A 15,520-nucleotide genomic window follows, 5' to 3' on the forward strand; every position below is an offset into this window, starting at 1 on the left:
ATCCTTATTAGATATCCGCTCTCTTACCCTAATATTATATTAAAAACATCATTCTCTAATAAATTATAATGGTCTCATAGCATTAAAAAAAATTCATTATCTCACTATCTCGTGACTTGTATGGAATGATAATTAAATTTCTTATTGGACGACCCATCTCTTACCCTAAAATTATATTAAAAATGTCATTACCTCACCATTATCATTACATTAATATCATTACAATAACTAATCTCATTATTGTCCATCAAATGGAACTTAAATCCCCACTAGACTATAACATTAACATTACTATTTTCAAAACCTGAGCTTAACAGCTAATTAGAACAAAAACCAACCAAGATATCAATCTGAAAAACTAAAAAGCTAATTGTATAAGCTTTCTCTATTTTTCAATATTTCTAATGTTATAATTTTTTAAAACAATTTATTCAATTGCAATGGATAAACCGATCAGATTGACCAAACTTATCGGACCAATAGCCGGTGGTCTGACAGATTGACCACAGGTCATTAGTTCTGAAAACCTTGAGTAACATTAACAAAAAAGAATGACATCAGGGCATGCAGTCTACAGATTTGCTCTAACAATCAAAGTTCAAAGGCTTTGTTTATTCTAGAATTGCTTTGCGTGCATTGAATGTGTAAAATGTGGTTCACAGTTCTGTATATTATTGGGACACTGCCAACAGACTTAAACCTAAATAAGTGATTCAGTTCAAAAACTGACACAGATGACTGTGTAAACCAACCAAACCAGGAATTGTAAAAATTCAGTCCACTTCCGCTATCAAAATACCATACGCAAATAAAGATAATCAAACACAAATTTCAACAGCAATGACTATGAGATATGGCATGAAAACCCTTAAGGAATGGTTCGCTGATACAGAGGCAAAGCTCCCAATGCTTCTCGCTCTGCTCTCTCCTTCTTCACCTACAAGATATAAGCAAAAACTTTTATCATTTCAAAACTTAATACAACAACTAAAAAGACAATTCGATTCAATACAGCTATTCCTAGAAATCTTTACAGCTTAAATACTGGGATATGTCGGCACTGAATCTAGAAATAATCATAAAGATTGTCGGTAGTATGACTAGTAAAACTGAGGCAAAGACCACTAAAAGTGCGTTATAAGCAGTGATTCCCTACTCAGATAAAAACATAGAAATATAAATTAGGACTATTACTTTATAGATTATGTTTGTCAAAACATACCAAGAATAATACAATTATATTAAAACATACTAATTACTACCTCATATAAATTACTGGTTGTATCATGTCAAAATTACTCCAATTATCAGTTTTTCTAAAGTACACATGTAGGATACATATTTGACAAGTATATGGTTTACTATCTTTTTTAGGCAAACTTAGAATAACTGAGCCAAACATATACTGCAAACTGAAATTTCATGAATAGCCAAAGCCAAACAATGCAAACAATGCAAACAAAATCCAAGTCAAGTTATCAACAGAACTTTTAATATACAAGAACTTACAAGAGCAAGCATATCTTGAAGATAGCTCCTAAATGGAGTCTGCATTTTCTGCAAAGGAAAGATAAAATCCAATGAATTAGAATTGATTATGCATTTTCAAGCCAAAAAAAACTTATAGAATGCTGTTTTTCCTCAATCCCTTCCTTCTTACAAAATGAAAAAAAGTGGCAAGCATATATGGGTCATTATAAACATAATCAAACATAGCAACTAATGTTAACAAAAATAGTCATAGCTTAATCGTACTAAAATGAACTATAATATATTAGTTCCTAGCTCTGCATAGAGTTTGTTAAATAGCCTTAGTCAGGGATTGTGCTTTCTATGTAAAAAAGAGTTTTGTTTGGACTTTGCAACTTCCATTCTAATAATTTACAGTAATTTAGGCTTCTATATCCAATTGTATTAACTATAGAATTAGGCAGCAGAAATCAAAATCATACATACCTTATCAAGATTTTTCTTTTATATATATATAAAATTACAGGTATCAATGACATAAATTTAAAGGCAATAGGATTTATAATAGGATTCATTCAAGGTTCCAGACATTAAAAAGCTAATTTTTATTCACAATTACAGAAAAAAAACCGTCAATCCTCTAAGATAAAATACTCAAATAAGATTTCTCAAAAAATCTTCACTGATTTAAGAAAAAAAGAAAAAAAAAAAGAAAAACCTGAAGATCTTCGGGGAGATACTCGTGCTTCATGGAGAGATCCATTGCACGCTTAAGGCGTTGGTTACGAGCATCGACAATCTCACGGGGCAGCCGATTCAACGCCTCCTTGATATCCAAGTCATAGTAAGGATCGTACAGATCGTCGTAACGAAGGCCTAAACAAATTACCGAATAGGTTTTAACTGAAATTAAGAAACAAAGGAGATGAGATTAGGGTTAGGGTTTTTTGGGAGAAAACCGTACCGTATTTGCGGAGGCGTGTGGTAAGGGCTTTCATATGCAGAGAAGCTAACCAGCTCTTCTTCGGATCCAAAAGTGATTGCAAAAACGACGACATTTTGGCTGTGCTTCGCCTTCTTCCTCGGCCAAGTATCTGAGGTTTTTTATTTTCTGGAATTAAGGGTTTGTTACAGTAAATGTGGCTATATTATATATCGACCAAGTCACCAAGACTCGCGATATCTCTCTTGAGATATTGAACAATTATTACTTTTTAGGGCAAATTACACCTAAGGTCATTAAATTATGGGTAAACTACATTAGTAGTCACCTAATTATGTTTGTTTTTTTTTTAGTCACCGAACTATGAAAAGTTACAAAACAGTCACCTAATTATGAAAATTTACAAAATGATCACTCAACTATTCATTTTTGTCTTTTTTGGTCACACAACTATTTTGAATTTTTGCGTATTTCCATTTTTACCTTAGTTTGCATGTCATAAAAAATAACAAATTTGAATAGTTGGATGACCTGCAACTTTTCATAGTTGGGTAACTTTTACTGTGTTTACCCTTAAATTATTAGTAAGTTTACATTTTGGTCATTCAATTTCAAAAAGTTACAAAATAGTCTTTGAGCTATTTAAAAGTTTTCATTTAAGTCACTTGTACCTCATGCTGGCGTATAATAATAAATTTTAATAGTATAAATGGATGAAAATTTTAACACAATGATCAATTTGCTCTTTGATCTAATATATAGGGACTAATTTGCCCATTTTTTAGCAGAGGAGGCAAAATGTAAATTGACTCCTAATGTAGGGGCCTTCATGATACTTTTTACCGACAAAATGATTTAAACTTAAAATATGAAAAACAAATTGGTTCAATCTTACTCCACATAGCCCGAAATTAACCTGACCAATGTAATTTAAGCCTTCATCTAAACGTTAAAATTATTGTATTATGAATTATATTGCATTTTCCCCATTTACTAAAAAATGGGTAAATTAATCTTTATATGTTGAATCAAAAAGTAAATTGATTAATCTGTTAAAAATTTCATCAATTTCTACTTTAAAACTAGTCCCCATATGTTAGTATGATTTATATGTGACATGTCATGAATAACTATCTGGTTATGTTGTTAGCCACACCCATTTTTAACAATATAAATAGATGAAAATTTTAATCAAAAGGACTAATTTGCTATTCTAATTAATGTATAAACTAATTTGTTAGGTGCAAAATATAATTTGATTACTAGTAGAGGTGCCTGGATGGTATTTTTAACGCTAAAATTTATATTAACCTATTGTAACCCGTGGTTTCGTTTTAGCAGTAGTGGAAGTGTAATCTACAGTCGACAGATCCCAAATGAGAGGAACCATTGGCAGGACCTTCTCTAACCCTACCAATCACTACCTTACATCTCTTACCAAACGCACCTCTTTTCTCTTCCAATCCTCCTCCCCTTTCTCCGCTTCCTCCAGCTCCGGTGACGGCCGTGGCAGAGGCCGCGGCCGTGGGGGCGCCTCCCCTTCTGGTACGTTCGGTGGTTTCACTCCAGCCCTTGGAAAACCTGATTCAGAGGACACGAAGCGTGACTCGGCTGAATCACAAGCTGTTGGATTAGGCCATGGCCGTGGAAGAGGAATACCCTTTTCGTCTGAACCTATTATCCCTTCTTTCTCTTCTTTTGTTTCCCAAAATGGGTCTGGTCGAGGCCGAGTCACCAATGAGTCAGTTCGGCAGACACCTCCGCCTCCGCCGCCTCCGAGGGAAGCAAAGCAGCCGATCTTTGTTATGAAACAGGATGAGATTGAAACTGATTCGTCTGCCAAGCTACCTGCTGAGTCGGTTCAGTCGAGTGAGCGAACTTTTTCACCTAGCACACCCTCAGTCGCGTCATTATCGGGTGCTGGGCGGGGCAAGCCCGTGAAACAACCAGAGCCTGTCTTGCAGACCAAGGAAGAAAATAGGCATATCAGGCTGAAGCAGAAGCAGCAGCAGCAGCAGCAACAACAACAACAGCCTCCTTCGCCCCGGTTGAGTAAGGAAGAAGCAGTAAAGAAAGCAATGTGCATTCTTTCAAGGAAAAGTGGAAGTGATGAAAGGGAGGATATGGGTAGGAGTGGAGGTAGAGGAAGAGGTAGGGGTAGAGGTAGAGGTGCGCAAATGGGTAGGGGAAGAGGAAGAAGGGAGGGAGAAGACACAAGGGAAGAGGAGGAAGCTGTTAAAGAGCTTAGAGATGAACTTTACTTAGGGAACAATGCGGATGGGGAGAGGTTGGCCGAAACTATTGGAGCTGACAGTATGAATAAGTTGGTTGAAGGGTTTGAAGAGATGAGCAGTAGAGTTTTGCCTTCTCCTATGGATGATGCCTACTTGGAAGCTTTGCATACCAACTTTATGGTGAGTTGTTCACCTTTTAAAATTTTGTTCCATGATTATTATCATTATTATTTTCATTCATTAGGATTAGATATTAAAATGTTTTCTTTTTTCTATGTATGCTATCGGCTGAAAGAGAATTGGCCTGGTGATATATATATTATAGACTAAATTTTCTTGTAATTTGTGTAGAATTGGACTCAGGGAATGTTTTAAGTATATTTTATTTTAGATAAATTGCAGAGAATTCCTATCTGAAAATAGAGTTACTGTGTAGCAGAATAATATTAAGGGTGGAGAATCTGATTTCCTGTATGGTAAAGGAGGGGGTTGGCTAGTGTGGGCAAATCTTTCCCTTACTCGTTGTTATGGGAAGGGATGGGATTAACAATTTAATATGGGGGTGGGGACTAGGGATGGGAGTGCTTTTCTTGCTTCATAGTCTGCTTTAATGGCATTCTTAGTCAAAGCTGGTGATTGCTAGATTAGAATTAGAGTTAGTCCTATGTTCACAGTTATCACCATGTCTAATACCTTGTATAAGGTCTCAATGTTAATTTGGAAGTTCATTTACTTGTGTTTGTGCTTTTATTTTAAATACGAAGGTAACTTTAGTTTGCAACGGAGAGTATGATAAATGATGTAAAGTATTCAGTTAACTTGATTGAAAAACGAGGATTAATTTGTATGTATGATGTTAAGGATTCGAATTCTGTCCCATGAATTTTAATTGTTTTAGGATAGAAAACGTATAAATGAAAAACCTGGGTTGGGACAGAGTTCTAACTTCTGTTAATCGTCATTATGTTGTTTGAGGCTTATCTAGAATAAGATAGTAGATGGGCTTTAGGGGTGACAACTACAGTAATAAGTTTTAATCTGAAAGATATGCCTCAGTAATTTATTTATTTTATAATCTACGAGGCTGGTAATACTCTATAGCTATGTTAGGCTCTAATTGGTTGGTGTGAAATTATATTCACATTGCTGCCCTTGCATTCTGTAATTTGTTCAGAATAATTTAATATATTCTTGTTGATTTTCAATGATTCACTTGTTCTGACGATAATGTACAGCAAATTGTTTGATATTCCTGAAGTTGTTCAAGGAGTGTATTTTTGGTTTGTTCTTGAAAATTCTTGTATTAGATGGCTATTATGAGCTCATTGTCAATTACTTTGATTAATCAAGAAAATTAAAATTTGTGTTTACTTGCGTGCTACATAACAGTTTGGGCTGGTAAGTCATCTGATTCTTTTTCTTAGTAATTACTGTTTATAAAGGCGTTTTTGGTATGTAATTAAATGATTACCAGTTTGCTCGGTTCATTAGGATTGTTTAGAAGGTATATACTTGGTTGCTATAAGTTTTCCTTGGACTAGAATTTTGTGTAATGCGAAGCATTGCTAACAAATAGGTTTATGTGTTGTAGATACAATTGATAATGCACATTTAAAAGAAGAACAATTGAAACAAGATCAAACTAATTCAACCATTTCCTTAATTGAACATTGCAACAAGAATATGCATGGACTGTATTGTCCAACATTGATGTTTTTGTGTGAATCTTGATTCAAAGCTTTTATGTACTTATTTGGGTTGCAGATAGAGTTCGAACCTGAATATCTGATGGAAGAGTTTGGGACTAACCCAGATATTGATGAGAAACCACCTATGTCTCTTAGAGATGCACTTGAGAAGGTGAAGCCTTTCCTCATGTCATATGAAGGAATTGAAAATCAAGAGGAGTGGGAGGTATATTCTATTTCTTTGACCTTGACTCGTTGTTAACAGGATGTATTTCTTCTATATGATTGACATGGAGAACTAGAAATATTTCTTATTTACTGATATAGTAAGTTTTTTAATCAAATTCTTTTTGGAGGACATGCTGCTTTAAGTTAATCCTATAGTTGAAATTGGACTAGTTTATGTCCTTAGTTTCTAAGCCAGTAAATCACCGTAAGGAATTAAGGATGTCATGGTAAAAAAATTTTAGCACACAAATTTTCTTAAAGAAATTGGAGAGTTAACCTGTGAAATCAACACAACTTTATCAATTCTGGTAAACCTTGTATTTTGTCAGCTGTCAAACATATTGCTTTGTTGTATAACGTGATGTTCTCAAAGAACTAATATCTCTCTGCTTTTGTTGGTTTTCCACATCAAAAGAATCACAGTGGAACTCCATATTGGAAGAAATATTCATTATATGCTTAATGGAGAAAAAATCAGCACTTCATTTCCGAATGGAGGCATTCTTTTTGGACCTGTTGCATTTTCTGGAAAAGGACACCGAATTCTTTTTTCTTGATAGTCTATTGTAGATGACTTCTTCATGTGAATAGCTGTATACTATCTTTTCCACATTTGTAACATTTCAGGAAGCCATCAAGGAAACAATGGATAAGGTGCCTCTACTGCAAGAGATCATTGATTACTACAGCGGACCTGATAGAGTAACTGCAAAGAAACAGCAAGAGGAGTTAGAAAGAGTTGCAAAAACTATTCCCAAAAGTGCACCTGCTTCTGTGAAGCAGTTTGCAAATCGTGCAGTTCTTACTCTTCAGGTTACTATTTATTCTTAACTAATGTTTACTTCCATGCACAATTGCATTTGTGGAACATGTTCTCTGGTGATGTGCAATTGTGAGATAACAGGATTTGAACTTTAGCTTCCTTATATTCTTTTTGGACTTGCATAATAGATTTGACACATTTGGAAAGAACTTGTCTGCCATAGGTATGAGATCCCTGGCACTTCAAGAAGGTTAAAGACACTAACAGGCACAAGCTTTATGGTTGAGTTTTGTTATTAGAAGTAACCCTAAAGGTGCTATTTGCATGAGGCATAAGAAGACAGGAACTATAATAAAGTGGAAGTTTTAATTTTGTTTTGTTTGTCCTTTTTATTTTTTTGTATAAATTCTCTTTAAGAAAGGTAGAAATGAGTCACCTTCCTGGCTTCCCCTGAGCCATGGGTGATGATTTTAGTTAGCTGGATTGAGCATAAGAGAAAGCACAATGTAGATTGAAAATTCCAGAATTTAGTATTTTAGCTGCTAGAACCATGTATGAATGAGTTAGTTGCATAACGCTTTCATGGATTTACTTTGCTGATATCTCTTGTAAAATGGAAGGGTTGGAATCACCTTTCTCACAGATTCTGATGCAGGGATGTTAGATTCTGGGCTATATCCAATATATCAATTTTGATACATTAATAGTTCTGTTTATGTATATTTTGACATGTTGGTATATTTGTATCATGTTTGTTCCATTTTTTCCGTGTCATGCCATGTTCCATGTTTGATCAATCATGACTGTCCAAAATTGCCGGATCTAACTTGAACTTGTCTAATGCAGAGCAACCCTGGTTGGGGATTTGACAAAAAATGCCAGTTCATGGATAAGCTTGTATGGGAGGTCTCTCAACAATACAAATAAAGGTAGAAGGCTTTGGTTTATTTAGTGAAGATGATACTAAGTAATTATTGCCTCATGCCATTGAATTAAGTTGACTACATTTTTTTTTTGAGGGAGGAGGGGGTGGGGGATGTATGAACATAATTTTGGTGAAGAGAGATTTTGCTTATATATTTGATCCTGCTGGAAAATGAACTATTGTAATAGATTTATATGCTAGTTAAATTTTAAGCATTGGTCAATAAGCATTTCTTTGAGAGAGCAAAATGCTGAAGTTTTTGTTGTGTTTAACTGGAAATTGCAATATTTGCTACTTGTGCTGTGATGAATTGCTGCTATTTCTGTCCTGATGTTGCTATGCTATATGATTGTTATTGACAGCCAACTTAATTTTAATCAGCCTTACCTGTTTAAGGTTTACGTTAAAATATCCCATAAGTCCCTGTACTCTTAGAGAATTTGAAATTTAGTTTCTTTATTTTTCAGATTTTAAAATTTAGGTTTAACTGTTAATGGCATGTAAAATTTGATCAAAGTCGACGTTACATGTAAACAATTGAATGAAATCAAAGTGTTTGTATCACATTACACATTGTATCAAAATTTATGTGTAATTTCGGGACTTAGTCCCATTTACAGATTATATATTTTTTGGTACTAAACTATATAGTAAAATAGACATATATAGTAAAATAGACATAGAATAGAAAAGTGACAACTAAAATATGAAATAAGCTTTGGTACTTGACAACTAAATGGGAATGGCCTAAATCATCTACAACCATCATCTTTCTTCTTTCCTCTGCTTCACAAAGTGCTTTCTGAAGTTCTTCTTCCACTCTCTTTTGCACCTCTAGCTCCACCAGTTCCTGAGTTGACTCATCATCAATATCAACTCTTGTTCTTGTGATTCTTGTTTTTCTTGTTGATGATAATGTTCCTCCTTTTTTTCTTTTCTCCTCTACTCTTCTCTTCCATTCTTTGAGTTGCATCACCTATATTTATACATGTAATGTACTTTTATGTTATACATTTATGTATGTATATATACCCTAAACTATTAATATTATTTAGAGATAAAGTTTCATTTAGTTTTGAACTTGACAAGTTTTCTTAACTTGATTTTGAACTTTTTTTTTGTCCATATTAATCTTTGAACTTGATAAGTTTTCTCAATTTTGGTCCTTATGATGATGTGAAAATTTGAAATTGGGACACATCATCACCTAAACAACATGACACAATATTAATGTGTCACGTCAGATCAAAACTGGAAAATATTGTCAAGTTCCAAAATTAATGTGAACAAAAAAAAGTAATTAAATTGTAAAAAGTTGCCACATTAAAAAAAAATTAAATATTGCTTTATCCCTATTATTTATTATACATAAATAGATTCCCTAAACCCTTAACCATTAATATAATATATTACCTGCTGTTTGGCTGCCAATGCTTCTTTGCAAGCTGCATGGTACATATCCATTGTTTGTTTCAGCTCTATCCTTAACCTTCTTGTTTCATCATTGTCTTCCGGCTATTTATAAAAGGAAGAAAAACAAACAATGTAAAGCTAGAATTGAACTTAGTTATCAAAATTCTCTTCAAAGAACATATATAAATGTACGTCTATACGAGCATATATACATGTTGAGGGGTTGACTCCTTTTGAAAAAGATTTTTGAAGGATCATTCGTCACGTAATCGATCAGTCCTCTAATAATCGAATGTATTGTCCTCTAGAGAATTCATTTCATGTACTTTGTTGAGAGTTAATGTGTTGTGAATAGTTACTCTAAGGGATTAGTCCATAGAGCCAGGAGCACCTCGATTGTATGAGGGTGTATGACCATTCATCTAGGAGACATGAGCATCTCCCCATTGGTGGGGTTTAAACCTCTAACCTATAGTATATAAGTCACTTGTTGGGAAATGTGGTACTATTGGTATATAGTCCTAGTGGCACCATGGTTGCAAGTAAGGCCTTAAGCTTCAAGTCTGTGGTTCAACCTTCCCCTCCTCTCCTCCCCACAACACATAAGTGAGCTCTATAATATTACATGCCCTATATTGACACTTCTCTCTTAACTCTTATACTAATCGGGGCACTCATGGTACACTAGTTTTTGATTAAGTACGAGAGACAATCTCGACATAGAAACAATACCTTTGATTGATGAGGATTTGATCAGTTACCTAGGGGACGACACTTCAAAGATATATATGACCCATTGTAAAAGTTGATAAAGTGTTGAAGGCATTGAAATTATAGTAGGACTTACTGCAGATTCCGGAGAAGATGGTGATTCATACTCCAACAAAGACGAATACTCAGAGAGAGTGGTGGGAATGGAATGATGCTTCTGGCCAGTCCGAAAAGCAGGCAGGTCCAGGGCGGGTGACGAGGTCACCGGCACCGCAAAAGACCGTCGGAAGGGGTCCATAACAGGGGGTGATCTCAAGGAAGTACCAAGGTTTTGATATAAAGACGAATTCAAGCCATCACTGCCTGCCCCTGAGGATGAGTTCATGTCAAGTGCTGAAACTTCATCATCATAGAATAACCCATCGTCTTCTCTGGACATTTCATCTTTTTTTAATTACATTCACATCCCAATATTCAAAATAATAAATAAATAAATAACACTTGATGAATTCACGTAACATGTAAAAATTGTTCAATCGATGGGGTTACTAAGCAGTGGATGGTAAAAGCTTACATGATTGAGTCATCCTCACTGTTCAAGCTTTGAGCTCTACCGGGGGCCGGTCGACTAGCAAGTCGTGCTGCAGCAACCTTTCGTTTCGCAATAACATAAACATTGCAAAAATCTGGTGCCAGTTTTAGTATGCTAGATGGGGTATCTGTACCCTTGAATAATCTGTACGTACATTACACTGAACTCAGACCATAAACATACATACATCCATGCATGCATGCATTTAGCAGTTGAAAGGTAGAAGTAAAGATGCAGGCATTACCTGGAAATTCCAGTCTTTGAGACAGCACCAACAAACAGAGTCTCAATTCCATATTGGTTAACGTATCCAACAAGTGCTTTTGCAACATCTGTTTCCTCTAGCACCACTGTTTCACATTGTATCTGACACACACATAAAAAAAACACACTAGAATTGATCAAATTTTGTTTTGGTCCCTCTACTATGTTCATAATTTAGATTAAGTACTGTATTTTAATTTGGTGCATCTGTTTTTCTTGGTACATTACATATTGGGGGGAAGGGGATGTTATTGGTAGGATTTCAACCCTAAAGCTCATAACTACTTGCATCTTTGAGTTGTTGGCATATTGTGATCTCTATTTCTATAATCTCATTAATTAATTCAAACAATTAAGGCATCATGTCAAATTTAGTCCCATATTTACATCTTTTTATCAATGTGACCCTTATTCTTTTTTTGAGCTAAATTTGATCATTTCAAAAAGAGCTAAATCGTTTAAAAAATAAAAATAAAAATAAAAATGCTGACTAAAATATTAAAATTTTTAATGTCATTCTAACAACCCACATGGCAATCCATGTGACTTTATGTTGACATGATCCTGTTTGTCTTATATGACACATCGAAAAATAATTTAAAAATTATAAAAATTAAATAAATAAAAGTAAAATCAAAATTAAAGAAATATATAAAAAGTTCATAAAAGGAAGCATGACATACTTGTGGATTACTATGAGAGATATGTTTAAAAGTTCAATGTTTTTCAATATTTTCACTAAAAAATTCGACTCTTTTCTAAAGGATTGATGGTTAAATTTAACCTTTTTCTAAAAGCCGAACACCAAATTTAGCTAAAAAACAAAATTGAAAAATATAAATGTTGAGGGCTAAATTTAACATTATACCAACAATTAATAAGTCCCTTGACTATTTCAATAGACACCATTCCAATACAAAATGGCATCAAATCATACCAAGTTAAATATAAAGATTAAATCTCAATTTCTAACATAATTGAAGGACCAAAATTATAATTTGACCTTAATATTTTCTGAGTATTAATTAACTAACCTGTTTACGAGCACATAAGATTCGAAGAGGAAGGAAAAGGTCCAAGTTCTGATTATCGACTTGTCGTTCTCCTCCGACATTACTTTCATCTGATTTCAATCCATACAAAACAACCAAACATGTTGTCAGCACAATCAACTAAGATTAAATTATTACAAATATAAGGTCCGAGTAACTATAAATATTAAACTATTACATCACAATGAGAATAAAAATTGATACAATCCAAACTACCAACTGGACTAACTTGACTAAAACTCACCCATGACAACTGTACATGATGGGACTTGAAAACTTGCACATTATTGCGAAATACCAGATTGGCTTGTTTTGCCATAAATATCCCCTTATTCCGTCGAGTGGACTTCGCCAATAGTTTTGAGTCAATAATTAGAAAACTTTCTTTTCTCAATCTTGATTTTGATAGAAAGTTGGGTCAAGAATTGGGATCCTAGTTGAATTGGAAAGACCTGAATTCATACTAGAGTCATTGCACATGATAGGTCTAAAACCTAAGTACTCAGGACCCAAGGCTTCTATCTTTGCCAACTAAACTAAGTTCTCATTGGCAATTAAACTATTTATATTTGAGTGAGTGAGATTATAATATTCAACCAAAGGGCCAAGACCCCACAAAAAGGGTAGGCAGTGACTTTGACCTCCCAGCGTGGTAAAATTTTCTTTTTAGCTTCTTAAAATTTATGCAATTACATATTAATATAATGATATTTGAATGAGTGAAATTATACCATTGAATCAAGGGACCAAGACCCCACTTGTCCCTAGCTACGCCCAAAGGCGAAGACAAAGGGCGCAAGTAGTTACTTTGGCCCCAACGTCGTAAAATTATCCTTTTAATTCCTTTAAAACTGATATAATTATAAATTAATATAATGATAAAATTATAATTTAACCTCTAAAAAGATTCTTATTCATCTTTGACCCCTTAAACAATATTATGGCTGGCTATCCCATAGATTTAAATATTAGGGGCAAGCATGGTCGTTTTATCAAAATGGTAAATTTTCAGTTTTAACTCTCCAAAATTTGTATTTTAATTATAACTCCCCTAAAAAATGTTTTACGGCTTTGCGGGGCTGCATATATAACCCCCGAGCTAAGAACGACGACAAGGGAACAGTTGGGAGTTAGGATCTTGTCCCTCCAAAAATGATCAAGGTTCATTTTAATCACTCTAAAGCTCTGAAATTACAAATATAGTAATAAAATTGCACTCCAACCCCTCTTTAGATGATAAAATTTCAATTTAATCCCTTCAAAATTCCAAAATGATAAATTAATACAATTATAAATTATACTTCAATTTTAACTCCCTTTAAAAAACATAAAATTTGTAGCTTGAGCATTGATTACCTTGAAGGGGGTTGATTGGTTTTTGAAGGACATGAACAAGCCTCAAAGTTTGACCTCTGGTGAGGAAATTATCAACAGCCCAATGAAGAGCTTGAAGACTATACTTATCCTTATCGACACCAACAGCTACTAATCTATCCTTTCTTTCCGGATTCTCCCCTCGCACATATTGAGACATTTCTTCATTTAATTTCGATCCGATTTGGTTTCTACGTTCCTCTCATCGGCGAGGAGACGATGAGGTCGTAAAAGGGATGGAAGAAACAAAAGAAAGAAAACTGGGGTTGTGATTAAACCCTCCCAAATGAATCAAACCATGGCTAATGATGAAGAAGATGAAATTGGAATTGCAAAAACCCATTCCGCGCACGCATATTTTTGGTTTTTTCTCCCTCTTGCATAAACGGAGGCAACTAATTTAAGCCCCCTTTAAAATAGCATCAAATTATCTTTTGTTGGATATACCCTCCTTTGTTTTCGTACATTTTTATGAATCAAATTAGAACATATCAACTATAGTTCTATACTCGGACTCAATTTATAGAGTAAAATCAAACCAATGTAAAATAAATGCGATGAAGAATTGAAAATAACCGGATAAAAGGCGTTAATAGCATAGGTATATGTAAAACTTGAGCCTTACTACTCAAAGGACTTACGGTCTCGACAAAACCCAATCATTATTCTATAAAGTAAATATTTAGGTAAAAGTGTCATAGAGGCCCCTATTTTAGGAGTTACATTGCGTTTTGTTTCCTTACTCAAAAAATGGGTAAATTAGTCTCTGTACATTATATTAAAGAGCACACTAGTTATTTTTATTAAAAATTTTATCCATTTCTATTGTTAAAAACTAGCAACAGAATAACCAAATAGTACATATGGTGTGCTAGATGTACCTCATTTTGATGTATATCGCCTAGTTTTTAATAGTAGAAATGGATAAATTTTTTAACAGAGGGACCAATTGGCTCTTTAATCTAACTATTAAATGTAGGGACTAATTTGTCCATTTTTTGAGTAAATGGGACAAAATGCATCTGACTCCTAATACAAGGGGCTCCACAGTAATTTTACCATAATATTTATTATTATCAGTCAAATTCCATGTATTATGTGTTTTGGTAGGATTTAATCCCTTTATTATAATTGGAAAAAAAAATCTTGAAATTGAGTAAATTGGTCCCTTTTAAAAAAATTGAAGTGATTTAATCCCTATCAATTAAGGATAATTAATCACAACATTAATATTTTCAGTCAATTTTACACAAATTTGATCGGTATAACAATAAATTTAGCTTTCAATATTCATATGTTGTGTCAATTTGGTCTAGATTCTAAAAAAAAAATCAGCCTTAACATTTACATAAATGTTGCAAACTAAATTTGTTATCATACCAATCAAAAGTATGTACAATTGACATAAAACATTAATGTCATGATTAATTGTCGTTAATTGGTAATTGACAAGGATTAAATTACTTTATTTAAAAAAAAAAACCAAAAATGTCAAAGCCTATTATACCACGTCATCATACATTTTAAAACATAAATCACGTCAAATGATTTGATGAAATTAATGGAAAAAAGTCGGTCTCAAAATTAATAATACACATTTTTGAAAGTAATGGGACTAGAAACGGTAGAAGGACTAAATCCTCCAATAACAGAGTACTAGAGGTGCTCATGGGCCAGGCCGGGCCAATAAAAAAATTTTGGCCCGGGTCCTAGGCCTGGGTCCGGCTCGGCACGAAATATGGGCCTGAAATTTTACTCAGGCCCGACCCGGGAAAAAAATCATAAGCCCGGGCCAGGCCCGGCCCATTTTTTTAATAAATACCAAAAAATTATTTTAAAAATTTTAAAAAGTATTTTTAAAAT

At 34.0% G+C, this 15,520-nt stretch overlaps 3 protein-coding genes across 3 annotated transcripts; 1 reads left to right on the plus strand and 2 right to left on the minus strand.

Moving 5' to 3' along the window:
* Positions 1-606: 606 nt before the first annotated feature.
* Positions 607-2,603, minus strand: LOC105783868 (cytochrome b-c1 complex subunit 7-2, mitochondrial). Its single transcript, XM_012609557.2, has 4 exons — positions 2,435-2,603; positions 2,189-2,346; positions 1,510-1,557; positions 607-937 (listed from the first exon to the last, which is right to left on the minus strand). The coding sequence occupies exons 1-4, from the start codon at positions 2,526-2,528 to the stop codon at positions 869-871; spliced, it is 369 nt and encodes a 122-aa protein (XP_012465011.1). The 5' UTR covers positions 2,529-2,603; the 3' UTR covers positions 607-868.
* Positions 2,604-3,740: 1,137 nt separating this feature from the next.
* On the plus strand, positions 3,741-8,579 carry LOC105783052 (hypothetical protein). Its single transcript, XM_012608231.2, has 4 exons — positions 3,741-4,827; positions 6,412-6,561; positions 7,191-7,376; positions 8,173-8,579. The coding sequence occupies exons 1-4, from the start codon at positions 3,790-3,792 to the stop codon at positions 8,251-8,253; spliced, it is 1,455 nt and encodes a 484-aa protein (XP_012463685.1). The 5' UTR covers positions 3,741-3,789; the 3' UTR covers positions 8,254-8,579.
* A 178-nt stretch (positions 8,580-8,757) lies between these two features.
* Positions 8,758-14,144, minus strand: LOC105783053 (U-box domain-containing protein 35). The gene is made up of 7 exons (XM_012608233.2): positions 13,640-14,144; positions 12,266-12,354; positions 11,212-11,333; positions 10,950-11,111; positions 10,512-10,806; positions 9,665-9,766; positions 8,758-9,227 (listed from the first exon to the last, which is right to left on the minus strand). The coding sequence occupies exons 1-7, from the start codon at positions 13,815-13,817 to the stop codon at positions 8,895-8,897; spliced, it is 1,281 nt and encodes a 426-aa protein (XP_012463687.1). The 5' UTR covers positions 13,818-14,144; the 3' UTR covers positions 8,758-8,894.
* Between the last annotated feature and the right edge of the window lie 1,376 nt (positions 14,145-15,520).

Source organism: Gossypium raimondii, chromosome 13 (genome assembly GCF_025698545.1).
Source record: "Gossypium raimondii isolate GPD5lz chromosome 13, ASM2569854v1, whole genome shotgun sequence".
NCBI lineage: Eukaryota > Viridiplantae > Streptophyta > Magnoliopsida > Malvales > Malvaceae > Gossypium > Gossypium raimondii.

What these genes read in the sequence shown, in the direction of transcription:
- LOC105783868 (XM_012609557.2), bottom strand. Translation starts at nt 2,528, where the DNA reads ATGTCGTCGTTTTTGCAATCACTTTTGGATCCGAAGAAGAGCTGGTTA. An exon ending in CACACGCCTCCGCAAATACG is followed by an intron (nt 2,347 to 2,434) that starts GTACGGTTTTCT and finishes TAATTTGTTTAG; the next exon opens with GCCTTCGTTACGACGATCTG. An exon ending in TTCAAGATATGCTTGCTCTT is followed by an intron (nt 938 to 1,509) that starts GTAAGTTCTTGT and finishes TATATCTTGTAG; the next exon opens with GTGAAGAAGGAGAGAGCAGA.
- LOC105783052 (XM_012608231.2), top strand. Translation starts at nt 3,790, where the DNA reads ATGAGAGGAACCATTGGCAGGACCTTCTCTAACCCTACCAATCACTAC. An exon ending in CTTTGCATACCAACTTTATG is followed by an intron (nt 4,828 to 6,411) that starts GTGAGTTGTTCA and finishes TTTGGGTTGCAG; the next exon opens with ATAGAGTTCGAACCTGAATA. An exon ending in AAAATCAAGAGGAGTGGGAG is followed by an intron (nt 6,562 to 7,190) that starts GTATATTCTATT and finishes GTAACATTTCAG; the next exon opens with GAAGCCATCAAGGAAACAAT.
- LOC105783053 (XM_012608233.2), bottom strand. Translation starts at nt 13,817, where the DNA reads ATGTCTCAATATGTGCGAGGGGAGAATCCGGAAAGAAAGGATAGATTA. An exon ending in CATCTTCTCCGGAATCTGCA is followed by an intron (nt 9,767 to 10,511) that starts GTAAGTCCTACT and finishes TTTTATAAATAG; the next exon opens with CCGGAAGACAATGATGAAAC. An exon ending in CATTGGCAGCCAAACAGCAG is followed by an intron (nt 9,228 to 9,664) that starts GTAATATATTAT and finishes GTATAAATATAG; the next exon opens with GTGATGCAACTCAAAGAATG.